This window comes from Acomys minous (assembly GCF_964271855.1).
Source record: "Acomys minous genome assembly, chromosome: 16".
NCBI lineage: Eukaryota > Metazoa > Chordata > Mammalia > Rodentia > Muridae > Acomys > Acomys minous.
Window position 1 is genome coordinate 20,907,936 of NC_140498.1, and position 24,749 is coordinate 20,932,684.

Genomic DNA, 24,749 nt, shown 5'->3' on the forward strand with positions numbered 1-24,749 from the left:
TGCCTCTTTGTTCCAAATTGATTCCATTAGCCCAGATGGTGCCTGGAGGAACAGAGATGATATGGGCAGCTGCTAACCACCAAGTCCAGCAGTCCAGAGGCACAGAACTGAGAAGCACAAGGCCTGATGAGACACAGTGAATCGCAGAAGGGCAGCTGAGCATGGATCAGCGCGTCACATGTAGCTACTGAGTGACTGACTGGTTTTTTTCTTTGTTTTGTTTTTGTTTTTTGTGTTTTTGTTTTTTAGACAGGGTTTCTCTCTGTAGCCCTGGCTGTCCTGGAGTCCCTTTGTAGACCAGGCTGGCCTCGAATTTACAGAGATCCACCTGCCTCTGCCTCCCAGAGCCCTGGGATTACGCCTTGACGGGCTGTCTTTGCCACACCTTCTTTCACCCCACTGTAAAACCAGCTCCCTACTGTGGTGTTGACAGTTTCTCCAGGGTATTAAACTGGTAAACTTCTCAGATCATTGACACTCTGGGTAAAACACAACTTAATTCAAGCTCAGGGCTAGAGAAGTAGCTCAGTTGATAGCATGCTTGCTTAGCATGCAGGAAGCCCTGGGTTCAATCCCCAGTACTGGATAAAACGGGGAGGAGGAGGCACACACCTATAATCCCAGCATGAAGGACTGGATGGCAGGAATTCAGAAGTTCAAGATCATGCTTGGCTACAAAGTAAATCCAAGGCCAGCCAGGGATACCCAAGAACTGACCCCGTCTCAAGAAAATAATAAATGAAAATTAAGAAAATCAGCTCCAGCCCAGTGGTGATGGCGGCACACGCCTTTAATCCCAGAACTCGGGAGGCAGAGACAGGCAGATCTCTGTGAGTTCGAGGCCAGCTTGGTATACAGAGTGAGTTCCAGGACAGCCAGGGCTACACAGAGAAGCCTTGTGGGGTGGGGGGAGAAAATCAATTCCTACTCTGCCCATTGGTCTTTGAGATATTTATAGTAACAGGAAGCATGAGATCCTCTATTCTGGTTATAAATTAAAATTTTTTTTTTTCTTCAAGGGTTTCCCACTATGTAGCCTTGACTGTCCTGGACTTGCTTTTGTAGATCAGGCTGGCCTTGAACTCACAGAGATCCACCTGTCTCTGCCTCCCTGAGTGCTAGGATTACAGGTGTGTGCCACCATGCCTGACTTAACAGTAGATTTTAAAAAGTTATTCGTTTTTGTGACAAGATCTTGTCAGGTTGGCTAGGCCAGTTCTGAACTCCCAGCCTCCTGAGTAACTGAGTGTGCAGTTTCATGCCATGCTTAACTGGCTGAGAACACACATTTTTATTTTGCTTCTACCATTATTTTTTATTCTTTCTATCTATCTTTATCGTGTGTGTGTGTGTGTGTGTGTGTGTGTGTGTGTGTGTGTGTGTGTGTGACTATAAATATGTCAGAGTCAGAGGACAATTTGGTGAGACTTCATAATGTAGGGTCCTAGGGATTCAGGTCCTTGAGTTTGGCTATAGGTGCCTTTGCCTGCTGAGCCATTTAGCGACCCCTTTTTGTTGGTTGGTTGGTTTTTTGTTTTGTTTTGTTTTTGAGACAGCGTTTCTCTGTGTTGCCCTGGCTGTCCTGGACTCACTTCATAGACCAGGCTGGCCTTGAACTCACAGCGATTCACCTGCCTCTGCCTCCCGAGTTCTGGGATTACAGGCGTGCACACTGTGCCTGGCCCATTTGGTATTTTTGAGAGAAGATTTTACTATGTAGCCCTGGTTGGTCTCCTCTGTGGTAGTCTGCCGCTGTCTTCTGAGTCCTGGGAATCCAAGCCTGTGTCACTGCACCTGGTTTACATTTTCTCATTTATTTTAATATTGAGACAGGGTCTTGCTGTACTGTCAGGCTGGTCTCAGACTCTTGGAGTGAAATGACCCTTGAGCCTCCACTTCCAACTGCTAGGATCATAAGCATGTACCACCCTGCCCTGCTAGAACACACACGTTTGGGGCTGGAGAGAAGGCTCAGCAGTTAAGAGCACTTGCTGCTTTTGCAGAGGTCATGGGTTCAGTTCCCAGAACCCACACGATGACTCACAACCATTTCCAGGGTTTTAGACACTCTCTTTTGACCTCCATGGGCATCAGGCACTCATGTGGTACCCAGACAGACAGACAGACAGACAGACGGACGATAGAATACACATTCTTTTGGTCAGCACAATTGGCTTGGTGGGTAAAGGCATTTGACCATCAGCCTGAGAACTTGAGTCCAACCCCTGGAACCCACATGTTGGAAGGAGAGAACTGACTCACCACAGTCGTCCCCGATCTCCACAGTCATGTGGTAGCAAGTGTATAACACTCCATGCACAAAATGTGAAGATTAAAAAAAAAAACAAAAAGGATTTATTATGTATACAGAATTCTGCCTGCTTGTACACCTGTAGGACAGAAGAGGGCATTAGATCACATTATAGATGGTTGTGAGCCAGCATGTGGTTTCTGGGAATTGAACTCAGGACCTCTGGAAGAGTAGTCAGTGCTCTTAACTGCTGAGCCATCTCTCCAGCCCTGGGAAGAACAGTTTTAAAGGAATGCATGTTTAGTGGTGGTGCACACCTTTAATCTCAGCACTTGTGAGACAAACTCAGGTGGATTTCCTTGAATTTGAGGCCAGCCTGGTATACATAGCAAGCTCTAGGCTGGCCAGGGACGTCGTAGTCTTTTTTTATTTTTTATTTTTTCCTGTTTTTTTTTTTTTTTTAAGACAGTGTTTCTCTGTGTGGCTCAAGCTGTCTTAGAACTCACCATGCCCATCTGGAGGCTCTGTCTTAAAAAAAAAAAAAGTGAAAAAGAAGATGGAGACCACCAGGACACTGCTTCTTCCTACAGTTCTGACTCAACATTTGTGTCACAAGTCTCGTCGGGCCTATGTCTGCATCCATCCTGAGAGGACACACCTCTTCTCCAGGTGGCCAGGCAAGAGTCCTGACCACTGTTGTCTCCTGGGACACAGTTGATGCAGCTGGATTAGGGGCTGACTGTTGTGGTTAAATTACAAGTATGACCTAATAATGTTTATTATTAGGCCTATAATTATTATTATGGCAATATTCTCTAACCTGCTAGCAATCAATCAAGACACAAACACCTGTTATATTTTAAAATAGCCTTAGTTAACCTGGGCCAGGGCAGATATTAATCCCCTAAACTACCTCCCATAGTGGGGCAGGTATGGGATGCCTCCCCAATCCCATGCCATCTCCTCTTAATTTCTATCAAGCTACCTCCCATCCATAATCCCAGATTCTTGCTAATTACCATCATCTGGGCCAAATCCTCCATCCACGCCAGCCATGTGCTTCTCTTCCACCTCCCTATGAGGCAGCTTCTCCTGTCCTCTCCTCTCCTAGGGTCTCTTCTCTCCTTCCATGCTTCTTCCTCTATCCCCCACTCCGGGAACCTTAGCCATGCCTATCCCGTTTGCCCTGCCCAGGTGTGATGGCCTTTTATTGGTCAAATAGGTTAGGCTCTTAGGCAAGGTACAAGTGGGGCAGAGACAGACAGCAAGCAGTAATGAGCATCAGAATACAGCAGACCAGCCTCCAACAGCTGGCACTGGAGTAGTGTTTAGCAGCTTCATTATTGGCTATGTGTGTCTCAAGCAGCAGCTCTCCCGCGCCATTCTGGGCTCTGCCCTCTGTAAGGCCATGAGGTTCTTCTGTTTCATGGTCATTTCCTTACTTTCTTTGTCATGATGCTTTGACTCCATGCCACCTCTGGTATTGGAATGTGATAAAGTGTACCATTAAAGGAAGGAAGGAAGGAAAGGAAAGAAGGAAGGAAGGAAGGGCAGACCAACCTACCGTAAAGATTACAGTGTAAACACCACAAAATAAAAAGAAGGGCTGGCAAGATGGCATGTCAAGTAAGGCTACCTGCTGCCAGTGTTGATGATCTGAGTTCAAGCCCTGGGATCCACATGTTAGAAGGAGAGAACTGACTCCTACAGAATTGTCCTGTGATCCTCATACATGATTTATGACACACCAGTGCATGTACGATATGTATAAAAAAGCAAAAACTATACCCTATGAGCATATACAGGGGGAGGTAATCCTCCTCAAGAACAGTCATAGGGGAGGGGAATAAGGGGAAAAAGGGAGGGAAGAATGGGAGGATACAAGGGATGGGATAACCATTGAGATGTAACAAGAATAAATTAATAATAATAATAATAATAAAAAAGCAAAAACTAAGAGCCAGACACAGAGTACTGTAAAGTTGTCTGCCACCTGTCTGGAATCTGTCCTGAGGTGTCCCACAGGTGCCTGGAGCCTAAGCCACTGACGAAGCTTGTACATCCATCTTTGCTAAACTCACACACTCATGCTCATGGCAGTTAATTTATGGACATACGAGCTTAACAACAATAGCTAATAATAGGATAGTTGTAACTATACTGTAATAAAAGTTATTTAAAACTTGGTTATTTTTATTTCTGGAATTTTCCATTTACTAATTTTGGAGTGAGGTTAATTGAGGCAGCTGAAATCTTAGCAGGGCCTTGAGTAAGGGAAGGCTACTGGTGACTCCGTGCCCATGAAGCTCTATGAAAGACAGCTCTTACCTAGAGAAGCAGGTCAGTTTTGCTGATCCTGGTGGCAGGGAGAGACTTGGAATGGGACAAAGTGTAGTCAGCACTGTGCTGTTCCTACCATAGAGTCCTAAAGCCTTTGACTTCCTGTATGATAGAAGGGAACCAAAACACCCCCTCCCCCACTGCACTTAACGTTAAACATGCTACAAAGCCGATCAACCGGTTAAATGTGATTGTGCAGAGCCAGAAGGTTCCCCAGGTGAAGAGTCAAATTCTCTTGGGATGTCTTTAGCTCTTTAAATGAGCCATTGCCTACCTCTCTGTGTAACCAACGTCCTTATACTTATTGAGTAAATCCTTTTAGAATGTACCAGCAAGACCCTTATCTTCCGGAAGAATGTCATCAGATCACATCTGAGGCCTAGAGCAGAGACATCTCTGAACTGCTGTAGGCAGTTTACCTCATTTAAAAAAAATTTATTTATTATGTATCCAGTGCTCTGCCCACATGTGTGCCTGCAGACCAGAAGAGAGCACCAGATCTATAGATGGTTGTGAGCCATCATGTGGTTGCTGGGAATTGAACTCAGGGCCTTTGGAAAAACAGCCAGTGCTCCTAACCTCTGAGCCATCTCGCCGGCCTTTTACCTCAAGTTTTTTAAGTCTCTTGATTTATGGGTCTTTTGTTGTTGTTCTGTTGCTGTAAAACCTTCAGTAAAAATTAGGTCTCTGGGCCATGGTTACTCATTTTTGGCTCCAGAATAAACATATTCCCTTTGAGGGGAAGAGATGGAGTTTTGAGTTTTGAGTCATATCTTTGGCACTTCCCAGAACCCCTTTCGGCCATTCTAGAGATCGTGCTGGTGACATGACTACTGGTGGACTCGAGATAGCTTCATCATGAGAGCTAGCGACCCATGTGAGCACTCCATGTGAGCACTGCCTTGGAACTTTCTATTCTTACTCTGGGGTGCAGGTCTTAGAGGCTGAGTTCACTCACCTATGGCCAGTGATTTATTCAGTGATTCCTGTGTAATGAACCTTCCACTCCTGCTTCTCCAACCCTGCCCCCCAAATCCAATAATTATAAAATCCTAGCACATAGAACTAGGACAGTTTCCCACTCAACAACTGAGGTACAAGGAGAGTACACACACACACACACACACACACACACACACACAGAAGGCATGGAAGCTCTAAGCACACACCCTATCGCCCATCTTTTGCTCTATGCATGTCTTCATTTGGCTGCTCCTGAGCTACATCCTTTAGAATAAACCAGGAAATATACATAAAACACCTCTCTTGAGTTCTGGGGTGATTCTATTTAGCAAATTATGGAGCCTGAGGAAGCTTGTCAGAATCCTCAGATTTGTAGTCAGTCCAGAAGTGTGGCTGGGTTAACTGGGCATCCTGCAGCAGCTGGCATCTGAGGGGAGTGCATTCTTGTGAGACTAAGCATATGGAGGCTGGTTTGTAATAAGGCAGTGTCAGGAGAGGATTGGACTGACAGAGTGATGTCAGAAACCAACACTCACAGGTTTGGCATCAGGAGAAATGGAAACAGCATTAGGGAAATGGAAATGTTCTCTGCCATGACGGTCTTAGTGGTTAAATGGGATGTGCGGAAGTTGATGTTTTCAGATCCAGATCCAGGAGTTAGCAGATGGGTCAATGGGGGAAGGTGCTTGCGTGGGCCTGACAGCTAGGTTCAAACCACTGGAGCCCACATAAATGGTGGAAGGAGAGAACAGACTTCTCAAAGTTGTCTTCTGACCTCCATATATTTGCATGTGCACCCCACCCCCCAGGCCATGCATACAAAGTGAATTTTTTTTTTTGAGACAGGGTCTCTTAAGCTTTGGCTGTCCTGGACTTGCTTTGTAGATCAAACTGGCCTTGAACTCACAGTGATCCCCTGTCTCTGCCTCCTGAGCGCTGGGATTAAAGGTGTGCGCCACCACACTTGGCGATTTTTTTTTTTTTTTTTTGAGACAGGATTTCTCTTTGTAGCCTTGGAGACCTGGACTCACTTTGTAGACCAAGCTGGTCTACAAACCACGACCTTAAACTCACAAAGATCCACCTGCCTCTATCTCCCTGAGTGCTGGGATTATAAGCATGCACCAGCACACCGGCTGACAAAATGATTGTTAAAATGATAAGCCAAGATGTTGGTGCACTCAGCTGATAACGATGCTTTTTTTTTAACATGCAGAAGGCCTAGGGTTCCATCCCCAGAGCTGCATAAACCATGGAGTATCTCATGCCAGCACTTAGGAGGTGAAGGGAGGAAGACAACATGTTTAAGGCCATCATCAGCCACAGACTGACTCCAAGGCCAGCCTGGTCTACAAAGAGAGTCCAGGACAGCCAAAGCTACACAGAGAAACCATGTCTCGAAAAAAAACAAACAAAAAGATCAGGCATCAGCCAAGTATGTAGGACATCAGTTCTCAAGCCATGGGTTGCAACCCCTTTAGAGGCTGAGCCAGCTTTTCACAGGAGTAGCCTAAGACCATTCAAAAAGCCAGACTTTATTAAAATTAATAACACTAGCAAGATTAGTTATGAAGTAGAAATGGAAATACTTCTTTTTTTGGTTTTGTTTTTTTTGAAACAGGGTTTTTCTGTGTAGCCTTGGCTATCCTGGACTTGCTTTGTAGACCAGGCTGGCCTTGAACTTACATCGATCTGCTTGCCTCTGTCTCCTGAGTGCTGGGACAATGAAAATACTTTTATGGTTGGGGTGACCATGACATGAGGAACTGCATTAAAGGGTTTCAGCATTAGGAAGATGAGAACCACTGCTGTGGGACATATTCTTAATAGTGATTTATGAGGGAGGCACCAGCCCATTGTAGGTGAGGCTACCCTTGGGCTGGTGGTTCTGGGTTCTATAAAAAAGCAAACTGAGGAAGCCATGGGGAGCAGCCAGTAAGCAGCAGCCCTCCATGGCTTCTGCATCAGCTCTAGCCTCCTGGATCCTGCCCGTTTGAGTTCCTGTCTTGACTTCCTTCGAAATGAATAGTGACAGGAGTTTAAGTAGAAAAATAAAGCCTTTCCTCCTGAAGTTGCTTTTATTACAATAGTAACTCTAAGATAGCACCAGGCCTGATGACAGCATCCTTGGGATGTGTAAGGTAGGAAGAGAATGGTCTCATGAGAGAGAGGCGTCGTCTTTCTCAGACATGTAAGACGTGTGTGCACATGAATAAAAATGTGTTTTTAAAAAATAATTTAAATTTTATTTTGTATGTGTAGTTATTTTGTCTGCATGTCTGTCTGTGTACTGTGTATGTGTTTGGTGCTCATGAAGGTAAGAATTGGGCCTCAGACCACATGGTACTGTAGTTACAGTTTTGAGCTGTCATTTGAATATTGGGATTTTAAGTAGCAGTCAATAAAGCCAGTGCTCTTATTCACTGAGCTATCTCTCCAGCTTCAAGAACATTATTTGTTTAAAAAGAAAAAATAGGAGCTGGGTGTAGTGGTATACACCTTTAATGCCCGCACTTGGGAGGCAGAGGCAGGTGGATCGCCGTGAGTTGGAGGCCAGCCTGGTCTACAAAGTGAAGTCTAGGACAGCCAAGGCTACACAGAGAGACCCTGTCTCAGAAAAAAAAAAAGTAAAAATAGGGCTGTGATGGCATACACCTTTAATCCCAATACTTGGGAGGCAGAGGCAGGCAGATCTCTTTGAGTATGAGGTCAGTCTGTTCTACAGAGTGAGTTCCAGGGTAACCAAGGCTACACAAAGAAACCCTGTTTCAGAAAAAAATAATAAAGGAAATATATATGTGTGAAATTACTGAAGGATAAGTAAGAACACTTTGTATAAAACTAGAGCATGGTGCATATGCCTATGACCCAGTGCTGTTGCAGGCAGAGACAGGAAGAGCAATGGGTCCTGCTGGCTGGCAGCCTAGTTCGAGGTTCAGTGAGGAGATCCAGTCTATAGTGTCTCCAGGGATTAGGGTGGAGAATGGTAAGGATATAATCATCTTGCTAACACATACACAGACACATGCAAGTATAACACACATGTACAGCCCTCAAACTCTCACAAACTGTAACACGAAAGAGAGGGAAAAAAATGAGAAAAGGAATAAAAAGAAAGAGCTCCTAATTTAAAACGTATAATGCACTCGGGAGGTAGAGGCAGGCAGATCACTGTGAGTTCGAGGCCATCTTGATCTACAGAGCGAGTCCAGGACAGCCAAGGCTAACACAGAAACCCTGTCTCAAAAACAAAACAAAACAAAACAAAACAAAAAACCCTGCCTGCCTCTTCGGGTGGCAGGAACAGAGCTGGTTTCATGAGTTACATAGATGATAAAAACCTGCTGATTCTTTCCCCAGTGTTCAAAACGCTGGGTCACCAAATACAACCAGAGGCGATCAAGATGTTCAAAGATCTAGCCAATCGGTAGCCATGTCAATCTTACAGGGCTTTTAGCATACTGAAAATGAAAAAAGAGTGGGTTATGTTAATAGGTATTTTAAACCTGCACATGGCATCACTTTCCACCCCCCCAACCCTGTCGCTAGAGTATGCCTTATTTTAATGGCCAAAATCAGGAAACAGCACGGGAACGTGGGAAAGGCGACTTCATGTTGCATGATTAGGAGCCTAGATAGTGTTTTGTTAGGTGAAGAGGTCTAAGACTCCAGGGCTCTGGGCGATGACTCCGCAGGAACGGTGGCGTCTGCCGCCCAGAGGGACCTTTCACCATTTCTGATGGAGGCTATGTGTCCCGTAGCGAAAGGTAGCCGGGGCTGAAATAAAGTTCCTAATTTAACGGGTTGGAAAGGCGTCTTCTCCAGATGGCCGCCGACACACCGCCCACTGAGGAACCAGGGTGAACCCACGCGAGAACCCGTGCCAAAGCCGCCCGGCCTCGGGAGCGCGCACCCGCCCGTTTGATGATGGCCCGCCTTCTTTCCTGCTACCCAATCAAAACCCACTTCCTGCCTCGCTCTTGACCAGTCATCACGCTCCACGAAGAATAGCCCTAGGGGGCGTATGGGAAGGCTCTTCGAGCGATGGCCGTAACTGCCAGTAGAGTCGCAGATTTTGCGTGAAGGGGCGGGACTTGGCGTTTGTTGTAGCCACTCAGGAGCGAGGGGCGGACGCGGGGCTGGGCTTCGTGCGGTGGGGCTCGTTCGCGCGGCGGCGGTAGTCGAGGCCTCTTAGTTCTGCGGCACGTGACGGTCGGGCCGCCTCCGCCGCTGTGTCCACTGCAGCGCGGGGCCGGGTGTGCGAGTGGGAGAAGGTGCAGGAGCCGCTTGTAGTCCCCGTGAGGCTCGAGGTGAGACGGGAAGCGTGTGCGGGGGGCCTCAGGCCTTGGACGAGCCCGGGGCGGGGGCCTGGGAGAGCGGCGCCGCGGCGGAGGGGTCGGGCGTGGCCGGAGTCTCGACGGCCGAGGGGTCCGGCGGTCTTTGGGGTGGCGCAGGCCCGGGCGGACGCTCAGGGCAGCGAGGAGAACGGCCAGGGTGGCTCGGCTGGCCTGGGCAGCGCCGCCGGGGTCGGGAGGCGTGGCAGGTGTCCTGGGGCTTCCCTTGACCTCTGAGAAAGCTAACAACTTCCCCCTAGCTTTGCTTCTAGAGTTTTCTTAGGCCCTGTCTCGGCCCACCCGGAGGTGGACTGAGTAACCCGGTACCTGTGTAGAAGGAGAGCCGGGCCTAGTAGGTAGCCCGAGCAGTAGGGAAGGTGAAGTAAATCGGGAGAGAGAAGCGTTACGGTTGCGATAGGAGAAAATAACTTGCCCAAAGCGAAGACTGGACCACAGCACCTTGACGAAGAAGTAGAATGTACTAGAACGCGTAGCGCTTGAGAAACTTAGGACTTAACTATTTCAGCACCTGCCTAATTCAGTGGTGAATAGTAATCCAGTGGGGCTACTCACTGAAGCTGAAAAGCAGGAAAGCCAAAGGAAAAGTTCGGGTTAGCGAGTGGAGGCAACTGAGGCCCAGAAGTTTGAATTGGCTGGTCCAAGGTCATGCAGGTAGTTTTAGTGGTCACATTGGCGACATAACCGAGGACCATCCAGTTTTGGTTTTGTAGTTAAGGTTAGAAGCTTGGGTTCAAACACCTAATCTATTTTTTGGGGGGTGGGCATGGGAATTTGGGAGATTTTCCTTCTTAGTACTCAGCCCCCAGTCGTAGATCGAATGCCTAGTGGCCTTGTATTAAATTAATAAAGGGGATAGGAAGCTAGCTGTGTAGTAAAGGTTCAGTGGGTAGTAATTGCAGTGGCTTCTTGTCTGAATGCCTTGGTCCATTACACTGACATACTAATTTTTGGGTCAGGTCTTCTGTGCCAGGACCTGAAGACACATTCATCACACATTGTGTCTTACCTGTTAGTCCAGACAATAGTGATTACTGGTTGTGTGAAGTTAAACCGAGCTGAATATTAAAAGCTTGAGGACAAAGGTGAGCTACAGTTTCTTTACCCTGAGGAAATGGAAGATTCTGTTGGTTTTTGTTGTTGTTTTGTTTTTTAATACTTTGCCCTTTTGTTTTTTCTTACTTTTTTTTTTTTAAGGGGGAAATTGGGTTATCTTAAAAGTCTTGAAATATTTTCCAGTAATGTTTGAAAGGGCTCGAACAGAATCGATTCCCATGTTGTACTTGTGCTATAACTAAGTTCCCGGCCAGACTGGGTGCACAGCTTAGTCAGGCCCTGAGGAGCTGTGTGTCGTGATGGACCATCCACAGTAGGAGTTTCACCAATCTCTCTGAAAATGGGTGTCAGCGTCCCTTCTCCACCTTGCTATCTTAACTAAACAGTGCAATTAGCTCCTTATCTTTCAAGGGCCACAAGCCGTGCATCTTGACAGAGTTGCCGCCGCTTTGACAGTCACACCGTTGCATCCTTGTCCTGCAGAGGTCACTTGCCCTGCAAGAGAGCTTTAAAGGAGTAGAGTGGCAGTTGGTAAGGATACCTATAGAATTCTGGGTCCAGCATGGTAACTTTGCTTCCTATCCCTTTAAAATGGGAGTGAGCCTCCTACCTTCTCCACCTTTGAGGGGGCAGATACCATGAGACTGCTTTGGGAAGTGTAAGGAAGTGGGGAAGTAGAATTGGCAGCTCTAAGAAATAATTACAGTACTAAGGATAGTTGTAGTCTATATAGTTTACTGTAAAAAGTGCTTATTGAATTCTCACCTACAAGTGCTAGGTGAGAATTAAAGTCTTTTAGGCTTATTTATTTTTATTTTATGTGTATGTGTTTTGCCTGTGTGTATGTCTGTACTATGTGTGTGCTGGTTCCTGAGGAGGATGTGAGAGGCCGTTGGATCCCCTGGAACTGAAGGTACAGGTGATTGTGAGCCACCACCATATTGGTGCAGGGAATCAAACCTGAGGCCTCTGAAGAACAGCCAGTGCTCTTTTTGTTGTTGTTGTTGTTTTGAGACAGGGCTTCTCTTGTAGTCCTGGCTGTCCTGGACTCACTTTGTAGACCAGCTGACTTTGAACTCACAGTGATCTGCCTGCCCCTGCCTCCCGAGTGCTGGGATTAAAGGCTGCGCTACCACACCCCGCCATCCAGTGCTCTTAACCACTGAGCTGAGTCTTTTTAAGTCCTGATATTTTTCTTTTCTTTTTCTTTTTCTTTTTTTTAAAGGAATCTAGAAAAAATTTTAAATCTCTTTTAAAAATTTATTTAATTTTAAAAGAATCTGTATGTAGGTGTGAGTATATGCAATATATTCATATCTTAAAGTGAATTAATAGGGGAAAAGTTGCTTTAAAAAATTATTTCTGGGCCAGGCGAGGTGGCACACTCCTTTAATCCCAACACTTGGGAGGCAGAGGCAGGTGGATCACTGTGAGTTCAAAGCTAGCCTGATCTACAAAGGACAGCTAGGGTTACACAAAAAAACCCTGTCTCAATAAAACAAAAAATTACTTCTGGGCCGCAGTAGTACACACCATTAATCCCAGCACTCAGGAAGCAGAAGCAGGTGGATCTCCGAGTTCTAGGGCAGCCAAGGCTACACAGAGAAACTAACTTTCTTCTTTCTTTTTTTTTTTCTTTTTCTTTCTTTTTTTTTTTTTGAGAAACTCTTTCTTGAAAAACTTAAAAGAAAAAGGTTACTTATGTTTCTGTCAATGAAAAAAAAAAAATACAAGAAGGTGGTATGCTGTAGCTCTTTCCTAGCAAGCTTGAGACCCAGAATTCCACTACTAGCAAGTGAACCAAAAAAACTCCAAGTCTGATATGTGAATAAGGTATTGCAGATCTCATTTATAGAGCAGGTCTCAGATCACACTTTACAAGGATGAAATCTAGGACCTTGAATTTAACAATTAGGAAAACACTACTGCTTAGTATATCCTTAACTGCCACAGTGATCTTGAATTTCTAGGCTCAGTTCATCCTTCAGCTTTAGCCTCCCAAGTAATTTGGGACTACAGGAGTGTGCCATCATGTATACCTAAGTTTATTTTTTTTAATAGATGAACATTTAGCGTTATATGTATTTTCCCCTATTAAATATTTTTTAAAGGATATATTTATTTATTATGTATGCAGTGTTCTGCCTACATGTACACCTGCAGGCTAGAAGAGGGCATTGGATCACATTATAGATGGTTGTGAGCCACCATGTGGTTGTGGGAATTTAACTCAGGACCTCTGGAAGAGCAGAGTGCTCCTAACCATGGAGCCATCTATTTGTTTTGTTTTGTTTTTATAGTTTTTTTGAGACAGGGTTTCTCTGTGTAGCCTTGACTGTCCCAGACTCACTTTGTAGACCAGGCTGGCCTCGAACTCACAGTGATCCACCTGCCTCTACCTCCCGTGTGCTGGGATTAAAAGCGTGCGCCACCGCGCCCGGATCTATTTTTTAAACTCTTATTTATACAGGTTCCCAGGAACATACCTATCTCTTCCCAGCCCTTCAAACCCTTTTAAACTGAGAATGACTAAATTTCATTAAGCTTACATTTCTTTTTTTTAAATTTAATGTGTTGGGCCTGGGTTCTGTACCCAGGACCCATACAGTGCCTTACAGGCATCAGTTCCAGGGAATCTGACATCACCTCACTTTCACAGGCTCTAGGCCTGCACATTGTGTACAAACATGCAGGCAGACATTCATAAAAAATAAAGTTAAGGCTTTACTATAGTGTGTATAGGTGTGCATGGATGTGGGTGCCGTGCATGTGTCTAGGTCAGAGTATCATTTGCAGGAGTTCGTTCTCTCCATTATGTCGGTTCCAGGAATGAACTCAGGTGTCAGTCCTGGGGGTGAGTGTCTTTACCCACTGAGCCTTCTTGCCAGCCCTTTTCTTTTAGCCAATGTTGCTATGAATCCCTGAATAGGCTGGAGCTTGCTGGCCTTGAGCTCATGCTGGTCTTACAGTCACTGCTTCCAATTACAGAGCCATCTTCAGTGATTCAATAATAATTGAAAAAAAAAACCCTCAAGTTTTGAAGTAATTATATTTTTGAAAGAGCTGGCAAAAGTAAACCAGATACAGTGGTACATGCATTTAATCCCAGCTCCTGGCAGTGGAGGCAGGGATATCATTAAGTAGGAAATATGTTACTTTATAGGAGTAAGATAAATTCTGTATTGACTTCCCTTTGAGCCTTGCAAATCCAGGGAGTACTTGCCTGTGGCCCTAGAGCTCTGCTAATTGTTTTTCACATTGGGCACCGAACCTAGAATTTGTAGCATGTCAAGTGAGTATTCTCTGTCAAGCTCTAATTGTCTCCTGTTGCTTGCTTTTTTTTTTTTTTTAACTGATTGCTTGGGTGAGGAGGTGGTTCAGTGTGTAAAAATGGTGACTGCCAAGCCTGGTACCCTGTGTTCAGTTCCCAAGTCCCACCTGGTAAAAGGAGAACAGGCCCTACAAAGTTGAAGATTGTTCTCTTCTGACTCCCATCCACAATCAATAAATGTTAAAAACAAAGCCTTATTCTCTCCCTCTCTCTCTTTCCCTCCCTTCCTTCCTTTCTTTGGACAAGGTCCCTAAATAACCCTACCTGTCTCAGAACTTACTGTGTAGGCCAATCTGGCCTCGAACTAGACACCTGCCTCTGCTTCCTGAGTTCTGGGATTAAAAGTGTGTACTTCCACTCTCTTTTGCTTTGTAACTTGTTAGAGATTCCTTAATGACAATTTTAGAAACTCTGGGAAACAACACAAGTGTGCTATCTGCTTGGGAGACTATAGATACAAAGATAAAAGATTTGGAGCAGGTTGCAGTGGCACACACCTGTGATCCCAGAACTTGGGAGGCAGAGGCAGGCAGATCTCTGAGTTCAAGGTCAGCATGGACTACAAAGTGAGTCTGGTAGCTGCTCTGCCTCACTTAGCTTCCTGAGTGCTGGAATTACAGGCATGTGCCACTTCTAGCTTCCGTTAGCTTAGCAAGCTGTGTCTAGCTTCCAGGCTTGTCTTGTATATTATCCTGTTCTCGTAGAATCGCTATTTCATGGAGAATATTAGAAACTAAGATCTTGTATTACGTCTGTTTGGTGGTTACAGTAATGTAGTGTCCTTCATTTCTGTGGACCTTCTGAGGTGACAGCAAGGAAGTAGTAAGCATTCCAACTGATGTATATATACAAACACATGCAAACATTTTTTTCTTTTTTTTTAAACATGACTCTGTATTAAGCTAAACAGTCATACCACTGTCTCTGATTCTGTTTACTTTGCTATGTGAATACTTCCCGCCAGCCTCTATTTTCTTATTTGTAAATTTTTATTCTAGCAGAGAAAGTGGCTACCATCCACCATCTACTTAATTGTTGAGTTACTCTTGACACTCCTGGCAATATCAGAATCATTGACCTATCATCTGCCATGAGAAGTAGCTCTTTGAGCTAGTATGGTACTTTGAAAGGCTCACTTTTACTGAGCACTCTCCCTTCACCCTCAGTAAGATTGTTTCTTGTTCAATAAAGCTGTAGATCGGTTTGTCTAATTGTAACTGTTTTCTTTGATCAATTGGCTTCCTAAATGTTTTAGTTTTTAGGGTTTTTTGTTTTGCTTTGTTTTTTACAAATTTTAAAGTAAATTTCTATGTGTTACAATGTTATGGGTTCTAATATATACACAGTATTATTTATATTCATAATCAAAAGTATTAAGAACAGTTTAAATGCCTTTTAAAAATGCCCTTTTGCCAGGCATCATGGTGCACGCCTTTAATCCCAGCACTCTGGAGGCAGAGGCAGGAGGATCGCTGTGAGTTCGAGGCCAGCCTGGTCTACAAAGTGAGTCCAGGATAGCCAAGGATACACAGAGAAACCCTGTCTCAAAAGAAAAAGAAACCCAAAATAAATAGATAAATAACCAAAAAGAAAAGTAAGTAAACGCCCTCTTCACATAATTTATCTTATGCTAGTCTATAGTTCTGCTCCTTTCAGAATGTTAGTAATTGGGCTTTTGCAGGCTGACCTCTTTTGTTTAGCTAGCAATACACTTTTAGATGCACCTGCATCATCTTCGTCTTTGAGCACTTCTTTCAATGATTGAACAAGATTTCATTGTATGGATGAGCTATCTTATTTTTCCATTCACCTGCTGGAAGTATTTTGGTAGCCTATTTTGGGTACAGGTCATTGACTCAGCCTGGCCTCTCAAAGAACTTTACCACTGAACTATACTCCCAGCTTTTGCTTAGTTCTGATTGGGTTCTTTTATGTTGAAGTTTGTTTATTTCTTGGTATGTTTAAGTTAAGTCCATCAGATGTGTGTTTTGTAAATATTTTTCTCTTCGGTTTGTGATTTTTTTTGGTTGTTGTTGTTTTTGTTTTTTGAGACAGGATTTCTCTGTGTGGTCCTGGCTGTCCTGGAACTCACTCTGTAGACCAGCAGTGTGTTAAGAGAGTAGAGGGGGCTGGATACATTAATGTGTATGAGAGAGGTGGAAAATGTCTTGACTGAAGTGAGTGAGGGTTTTTGGGATAATACTATGCAGAGCAGCCTGAAGGAAAGGTCTGATTGCTAGCCAGAGGGTGTACAGTGTCTGCAGATACAGACTCCATACACAACAGTGTTGTGAGGTGAAGAATCTCATCTGGGTGTAGGGTGGCTTCAGAAAGGATAGGACGGTAAGTATCCTGATGTTGGTAATGGAGAATGAAAGACTGGGGTTGACTGGGTGACTGTGAGAAAGAGACACTTGTGCCCTATGGAGGGCATGTCTGTGCTTGTTTTCCCCCAGTATCTTGGATGTTTTCTCAGGCCCCGTCTACTCGCAGCTCACTTTTTGTGCCTATAGAGCTCAGCTTTTATTTCAGTAGAGCTGTGATCCATAGAAGGAACGCCTTCCTACTACCCAAGAAGGGCTAGTTTAATACCCAGACTGGAGTGCTTAGTTGATGAGACATTGAAGTAGCTGGTACTCTGATTAATATTCTTGTTATGGAATACTAATTTAAAAAGTGCACACACCTGAGAACTGAACAGCAGCAGCAGTGGCCATAGTAAGTCTGTAATGTGAAGTGAATTATTACAATACATTGTCATTTCATTTTGTTTGTTTTGTTTATGGTTTTTGAAGACAGGGTTTCTCTGTGTAGCCGTGGCTGTCCTAGACTCACTCTGTGGACCAGGCTAGCCTCGAACTCACAGTGATCCACCTGCCTCTGCCTCCTGAGTGCTGGGATTAAAGGCGTGTGTCACCACACCCGGCTGTCATTTCATTTTAATGTTTTAATCAGTAGACACTGTAAATTAAACATGAAAGAGCATTTGGACATTATAAAACAGTTTGGGGTTACCACCACCTGATGACCTAAGTCAGATCCCTGGACTCAGACAGTAGAAGGAAAGACTTATGCAACTTGTCTTTTAACAGTTCTCAAGAAGAGGGTGTACAGTTAATTGAAAGACACTGTGTGTGAGAGAAAGAGACAGGCAGGCAGGGTTTCTTCTTTTTTTTTTTTTTTTAATATTTTATTTAATTTTAATTTCTGTGCATTGGTGTGAAGGTGTCAGATCTTAAAGTTTCAGACCGTTGTGAGCTGCCATGTGGGTGCTGGGAATTGAACCCGGGTCCTTTGGAAGAGCAGGTAGTGCTCTTAACCACTGAGCCATCTCTCCAGCTCCAAGGCAGGGTTTCTTGTGGTTCAGGCTACCCTTAGATTTACTCTGTAGTCAAAGGTAACACTGAGCTTCAGTCTCTTACCTGTGCTTCCTGAGTGGAGGACTGCTGTAATTTATTTTATTCTATTTTGACAGCACTTCACAGTTCAGGAAGGTGTTTAATTCAGGGTTTTCTTTCTTCTGCCATCCAAAGTATGCAGAATACCCAGTTTATATATGTAGTTATAGTATATATATGGTATAATTATATATGCTTGCATGTCCCCCCCCCCCCAGTTCTTTAAAAAAAAAAAAGATTTATTTATTTATTTATTATGTATGCAGTGTTTCACCTGCATGTACACCTGTGTGCCAGAGAGGGCACCAGATCTCAGTATAGATCGTTGTGAGCTACCGTGTCGTGGCTAGGAATTGAACTCAGGACCTTTGGAAGAGGAGCCAGTGCTCCTAACCTCTGAGCCATCTCTCTAGCCTCTCTCTGGAATTTTTGAGACAAGGTTTCTTTGTGTAGCCCCAGCTGTTCTGGAACTCATTCTGTAGACCAAGTTGGCCGCCTGAATGTTGGAATTAAAGCCTTGCCTCCCCCCTCCACCTGTCTTTGAATGTTTTTAATTAACTGATTTTAGGAAAATCCTTTTTATCTCCTAGGTTGAAATACAATGCTTCTTTTAGCTGTATGATTGTTGGAAACCTTGATTTTAAATAAGGAACAGGCAAAGGTTAGTGGTTTTATGGAATTTAAAATGAGAGACAGCATATCTCACATTCCATTCTTTGTGCAGGTAGATCATGGAAGGAAAATGGTTACTATGTTTGTTATTACTGGTCCTTGGAACTGCAGCTGTTCAGGCTCACGATGGACATGATGATGACATGATTGATATTGAAGATGATCTTGATGATGTTATTGAAGAGGTAGAAGATTCAAAATCGAAATCAGATACCAGTACTCCTCCATCTCCAAAGGTTTGAAGTAGATCAATCTTCTATACTTTTCTTTTTGGTTTTCATGAGGCAGCGCATCTCTTTGTAGCTCTGGCTGTCCTGGAACTCACTATGTAGACCAGGCCAGCCTAGAATTGGGATTAAAGGCACATGCCACCATGCTCTGCTTGCCAAAGCACTTGTCAGCACACTCTGCTTGAGGTAAATCCTTTTATCTATTGGCTTAAAAAGCAAAAAATAGGAAGCCAGAGGCTGAGAATATATAGTTTGGTGGTAGAATTCTTGCCTAGCATGTGTAAAGCTCTGAATTTGATCCCCAGGAAACCCCACCCCTACGCCACATACACCAAAAAACCCAAAACAAACAAACAAACAAAAAAACCCGATTGTTTTTAAAGGCAAAGCAAAGTGTTTTGTTTTTCAAGACAGGATTTTTCTGTGTATCTTTGACTGTCCTGGACTCGGTTTGTAGACCAAGCTGGCCTCGAATTCAGAGATCCACCTGCCTCTGCCTCCCGAGTGCTGGGATTAAAGGCATGCGTCACCACTGCCTGGTTCAAAAGAAAATTTTGTTTTTGTTTTGTTTTTCGAGATGGGCTTTCTCTGTGTAGCCTTGGCTGTCCTGGACTTGCTTTGTAGACCAGGCTGGCCTCGAACTCACAGCATTCGCCTGCCTCTGCCTCCCGAGTGCTGGGATTAAAAGCATGCGCAACCACCTGGCACAAAGGAAAAATTAAAAAAAATTCTTGCTAAGCTTTTTGACAGCCTTTAGTACATGAGGATTGAATTCAGGGTCAGCTGTGAAAGCTTTATGACAATTGAAAACAAACCACATGAGTGAGTTCTAAGGAATGTTACTAAATGCCCCTCTTCTCCCAATACAAAGAGTCTTCTCTAGGTCTGGATGGCCTAGGATTTGAGATCTTTCTGAAGGGCTGGGATTGCAGGTTTGTGCCACTGTGCTTGGCTAAAATTTTACTTCTTTCTTAAAAAATTGCTTCTTAGGATTTTTTTTTTTCCGTTTTTCGAGACAGGGTTTCTCTGTGTAGCTTTGGCTGTCCTGGACTTGCTTTGTAGACCAGGCTGCCGCGAACTCACAGTGATCCACCTGCCTCTGCCTCCTGAGTGCTGGGATTAAAGGCGAGCGCAACCACGCCTGGTTTTACTTACTTTGTTTTATGTTTAACACAGGTCACCTACAAAGCTCCAGTTCCAACAGGGGAAGTTTATTTTGCTGACTCCTTTGACAGAGGGTCTCTGTCAGGGTAAGTTTTCCTGGGGATGAAAGTTTGAGAGGTGAATGTCTTGTAAGTAAGAGAATGGTGGGAAAGCTCTGGACCTTTTTAAAAATCAGTATTGGGGTTGAACCTGGTGTCATGTGTGGGAGGCAATTGCTCTGCTGCTAAATACAGCCTTAAAATGTGGGCCCCTGGAATAGCATGTCCCACTGTATATCTCTAGTGCTCATTGTACATGGAAGTTATCTTGGAACTTTGCCTCTTGCTGCTTTCATTCCTATTCCTCTCTGCTACCCTAGATTTCATTCTTGGGAGTTTTCTCTTCAGTCTTGTTAAGTAGGCTAGCTTTAACAGAAAAGAGATGCTGCTTGAGGCAGCATTTACAGTCACTTAAGTTTTAACTCTGAGGTTTGTTTTAATTACAGGTGGATTTTATCTAAAGCCAAAAAAGATGACACTGATGATGAAATTGCCAAATATGATGGTGAGAATTCTGTTTGTTCTAGATACAGTGTGATAAAAAAAAAAAAGTAGCATCTTGTGTCCATGGCATCTCTCTCTCTTTAAAATGAGTTTATTGGTTTTTGAGAATTTTATACATGCATATTAATTTATTGATCACATCCATCTCCCACTCTCCACCTCCTACTCCTCCCAGATCTTTTACCTCTCCCAACTTGAAGCCCACTGATTCCAATTTGTATTGCGCATATGCTCATGGCTGGGGGTATCCACTAGATCCATGCCATCTCTTAAGATTAGCTCAAGTCAGGTGTGTTAACACATGCCTGTAAGCCCAGCCTGGTCTACAAAGTGAGTCCAGGACAGCCAAGTCTACAGAGAAACTGTCTCAAAACCAAACCCAAACCAAACCAAACCAAACCAAACAAACAAAAGACTAGTTCAGAAGATCTTTGGGGCTAGAGTGATGGTTCAGTAGGCAGGAACATGTATTGCTCTTCCAGAGCCATGCTTGTTTCCCAGCTCCCATGTCAGTGCCTCACAGCCATCTGTAACTCAAGGGTATTCATACACACAAGCATACGCAGAAATAAAAGCAATACTTATTTACTTAAGATTTTTTTTTTTGCAACTAAAATATATTTACATTTTTCCTCTTCCCTTTCTTCCCTCTAGTCCTTCCCACGCACTTCACTGCTCTCTTTCAAATTCATGGTCTCTATTTCTTTATTATGTATTTTTCTGTAAGTAAGTGCAGCCTGCTCCCTTTTATAAAGTTATTTGCATGTGTATGATTTTAGGGTTGACCACTTGGTAACCAATTTGGGGGTTCTTCCTTGGGAAGACTTTATCCCATTCTCCGCATTCCTGAATTGCTTATATTTCTTTGTCTAAGATTGAGGCCCCATGAGATTCCCTCCTTCGAATTAGTATGTCTGTTGGTGTCCTTGTTTAGACAGCCACACTGATGAGACTTCATGAGATAATATCTCACTATGTGTCCTTGCCTGTCTTAGAACCAGATATGTAGACCAGGCTGTCCTTGAAGTCATAAGCTTGCCTTTGCTTCCCAAAGTGCTGTAATTAAAGGCTTGTACCACCACACACCGCTGAAAAATAAAAAATTTGTTGCTTGGGGGGGTTTTTGTTTTTGTTTGTCTTTTTAGACAGGGTTTCTCTGTGTAACCTTGGCTGTCTTGGAACTCATTCTGTAGACCAGATTGTCTGTGAGCTCACAGATATCTGCCTGCTTCTGCCGTCTCCAAGTGCTGGGATTAAATGTGTGGGTCACCACTGTCCAGGTTTTTTGCTTGGTTTTTGAGACAGGGTTTCTTTCTGTATCCCTGGCTGTCCTGGAAGTCACTCTGTAGACTAGGCTGCCTTCAAACTCTTCTGCCTCTGTCTCCTGAGGGCTGCGATTAAAGGCTTGTTCCACCATACCTGGCTGAAACATTAGTATTTTTAAAAAGCAGATATTTTCAGGGCTAGAGAGATAGATGGCTTAGGCTAAAAGCACTGACTGCTTGCTTTTCCAGAGGATCTGGGTTCAATTCCCAGCACCCACAAGGCAGTTCACAACTGTCTGCAACTCCAAAAGCTGACATCCTCACACAGACATACATTCAAACTAAAGACCAATGAATGTAAAATAAAAATAAATTTAGAAAAAAAGATATTTTCATATTTTTCCCCCTTGGAGAGATACCATCTTTGTATATGGCTTTATATGTGGTAGAATTAGACTTTTTTTTTTTTTAAATGTATACAGATCTCGTTATAGATGGTTGTGAGCCAACATATGGTTGCTGGGAATTGAACTCATGACCTTTGGAAGAGCAGTCAGTACTCTTAACCTCTGAGCCATCTCTCCAGCCATTAGTTAGACCTTCTAATAACTATGTTAGAAATTGAAGTTTCTCTTTAAGTATAATGAATAGGCAAGCTACAGTTATTTCCAAACCATGTACTACTATTTGACAGATACACATGACTCTATAGTATTTCATCTCACAGGTAAATGTAATGGCAAACATTGATCATTGTGGTAATTATACAACCTGGAATTTAGTTTGTTACCATTTAAAAGACCTTAAATGTTCCTGGAGTGCTGGATGTAGAGCTGGAGGGCATAGGGTGGTTTCCTGTGACAGTCGTCTAGAGCACTTCTGTGCCATCGGCTCTCCTGATTACTCCCTCCATAAGGTTTCAGCTGATGGGACCCTCAGACCATTTCACCATCTTCAGTGTGAAGAAGGGACACTCACCATTTTTGTTCCACTCCAGCTCCTCTGTTTGCCCCTAAAGTTGCTCATTCCCTTTACTTTCTGGATGCTGAGGATGCGTGAGAGACGGAGCAGGGGTAGGGTACTGAGGGCAGGTGCAAGCCTGGGAACAGTAAAGCTGCTGTGTCCCCTTCATCCTTGTTCTCTCTTGTTTTCCTCTGGAGCCAGCTGACCAAGTGTAGGACTTGATGCCTTAAAGCAAGTGGCCACAGAATACTGCAGAATATCCTTGATGGGAGCATGGAGTAAGGCAGTTAGTTCTCTCAGGTCTGGGGGTCGGGGTGCAGGGGCAGGGAGGTAGAGTTGGCGCCCTAGCTGTCCCTTCAAGCAGCAGCACCTCTACTATGGGGCTGGGTATGAACACATGGACAAATCCCCTGGGTCCCCATTTCCTCTGCTGGACTCTTCCTGTTGACTGATTTAGAAGTTTTGCTCAAGAAGACAGCCCGGCTACAGCACCTGCCTCATGAGTATGGGGCAGGATGGTAGAGCGGGTCTAGCAATGGTGGGGGGCATACCAAAGAATCCAGGGATAGAGCACAGAGGAGGGCACACTGGCCCTCCACTCCCTCTGCTAATATTGGGATCCTCTCCCTCAACTGTGACCATTTCTACCTCATTTGGCTGTGTGTTGTACATGTGCATATTTATCTCCTGTCTAATGATGCTCTGCAGTCGGTGGTCTGTCGACCTCAGAAGAGACTGTATTTTAAAAGAAAACATTACATAGTATTGAAGTTTAAAAAAAAAAGAAAACCTTAAATGCTGTGGGTAATAGTCAAGAGCCTTTTTTGTATTGTCTTGTAGGAAAGTGGGAAGTAGATGAAATGAAGGAAACAAAGCTTCCAGGGGATAAAGGACTTGTTCTGATGTCTCGGGCCAAACACCATGCCATCTCTGCTAAACTGAACAAGCCCTTCCTGTTTGATACCAAGCCTCTCATTGTTCAGTAAGTTCAGTGCCTCCTTGAGAGTTTTCTAGAAAGGATACTCTCAGGTGACGGTATAAAACTTAACATTCACTTAAAAAATCATGTTTACAGTAGAAATTTTGTACTGTACCAGAACATGTTGACTGGTTTGTTTTTAACTGCTTGCCAACAGTCTAATTGTTTACCCTCTTAGAAGTAAAAAGATGTCTGGATTTTGCATTAAGGATTACTTTTGTGGGCTGGAGAGATGGCTCAGAGGATAAGAGCACTGACTGCTCTTCCAGAGGTCCTGAGTTCAATTCCCAGTAACCACATGGTGACTCACAACCATCTACAATCCAGTCTGATGCCCTCTTCTGTCCTGCAGGTGTACATGCAGGCAGAGCATGGTATATACAATAAATAAAACATCTTTAATAAATAAATTAAAAAAAGGATTACTTTTGTTTTGTATTCTGATTTTTGTGTGGTTGAGTGGCCACATGAAAGCAGTAGAGGATGGAACCATTATGGAGCTGATCATTGGGCTTGTGATGAAATGGACTGGGCTGGGGAAAATCAGTTAGGAAATATGGTCTTTCAAAACTCTATACAACTCTCTTTCTCTTCTCTTTGAAACTAGATATGAGGTTAATTTTCAGAATGGAATAGAATGTGGTGGTGCCTATGTGAAGCTGCTTTCCAAGACCGCAGAACTCAACTTGGTAGGTTCACAGTCTGCTTATGTAAAACTTGTTTTGTGATTCTTAGAGCTGACCATGCGAGACCTATGAAAATAAAGGTTACCCTGCTACTGAACTGTGAAGGCTTGACATTGATGTGCTTTTGACTTGAAAGGATGACTGTTGAAGCTTTAGTTATATTTTATTTCTTACCTGTGGACTTTTTAGTTTTTAGTTAGTTTTGTGATTTTATTTATCTGTCTTATTTTTTTGTTTTTTTAGAGACAGGCTTCTCTGTATAGCCTTGGCTGTGCTGGACTTGCTTTGTAGACCAAGCTGGCCTTGAACTCACAGGGAAACGCCTGCCTCTGCCTCTGCCTCTGCCTCCCGAGTGCTGGGATTAAAGGCATGTGCCACCATCCCTGGCTATCTACTTTTTGACACAGGATCTCACTGTATATTTCTGGTTGACCTGGAACTTGGTGTGTAGACTAGACAGGCCTCAAAACCCAGAGATCCACCTGCTTCTCCTTCACAAATAACAGGGATTAAAGGCGTGTGCTGGCATTTTTTAGTTTTCTCAAGCTTATGTTTTG

General features: G+C 43.9%; 1 protein-coding gene and 1 long non-coding RNA gene across 7 annotated transcripts in view; both read left to right on the plus strand.

Annotated features, from left to right (window-relative positions):
- Positions 1-24,749, plus strand: part of LOC311586966 — a 97,769-nt gene that overhangs the window by 13,636 nt on the left and 59,384 nt on the right. For 2 of the 4 annotated variants that reach the window (XR_014775707.1, XR_014775708.1), the window contains one exon: positions 31-9,053. This is a non-coding gene — a long non-coding RNA (uncharacterized lncRNA). Of the gene's footprint in view, positions 1-30; positions 9,054-24,749 lie in introns of those variants that run through there. The other 2 variants (XR_014775705.1, XR_014775706.1) reach the window with 2 other exon arrangements.
- CANX (calnexin) overlaps positions 9,696-24,749 on the plus strand; it is a 29,230-nt gene continuing 14,176 nt past the window's right edge. The window contains exons 1-7 of one of the 3 annotated variants that reach the window (XM_084763285.1): positions 9,696-9,864; positions 10,866-10,991; positions 18,416-18,599; positions 19,770-19,843; positions 20,242-20,300; positions 23,368-23,509; positions 24,114-24,195. In XM_084763285.1, coding sequence (XP_084619411.1) covers positions 18,423-18,599; positions 19,770-19,843; positions 20,242-20,300; positions 23,368-23,509; positions 24,114-24,195 — 534 coding nt within the window. In that variant the 5' untranslated portion in view covers positions 9,696-9,864; positions 10,866-10,991; positions 18,416-18,422. The remainder of the gene's footprint in view (positions 9,865-10,865; positions 10,992-18,415; positions 18,600-19,769; positions 19,844-20,241; positions 20,301-23,367; positions 23,510-24,113; positions 24,196-24,749) is intronic. The other 2 variants (XM_084763284.1, XM_084763286.1) reach the window with 2 other exon arrangements.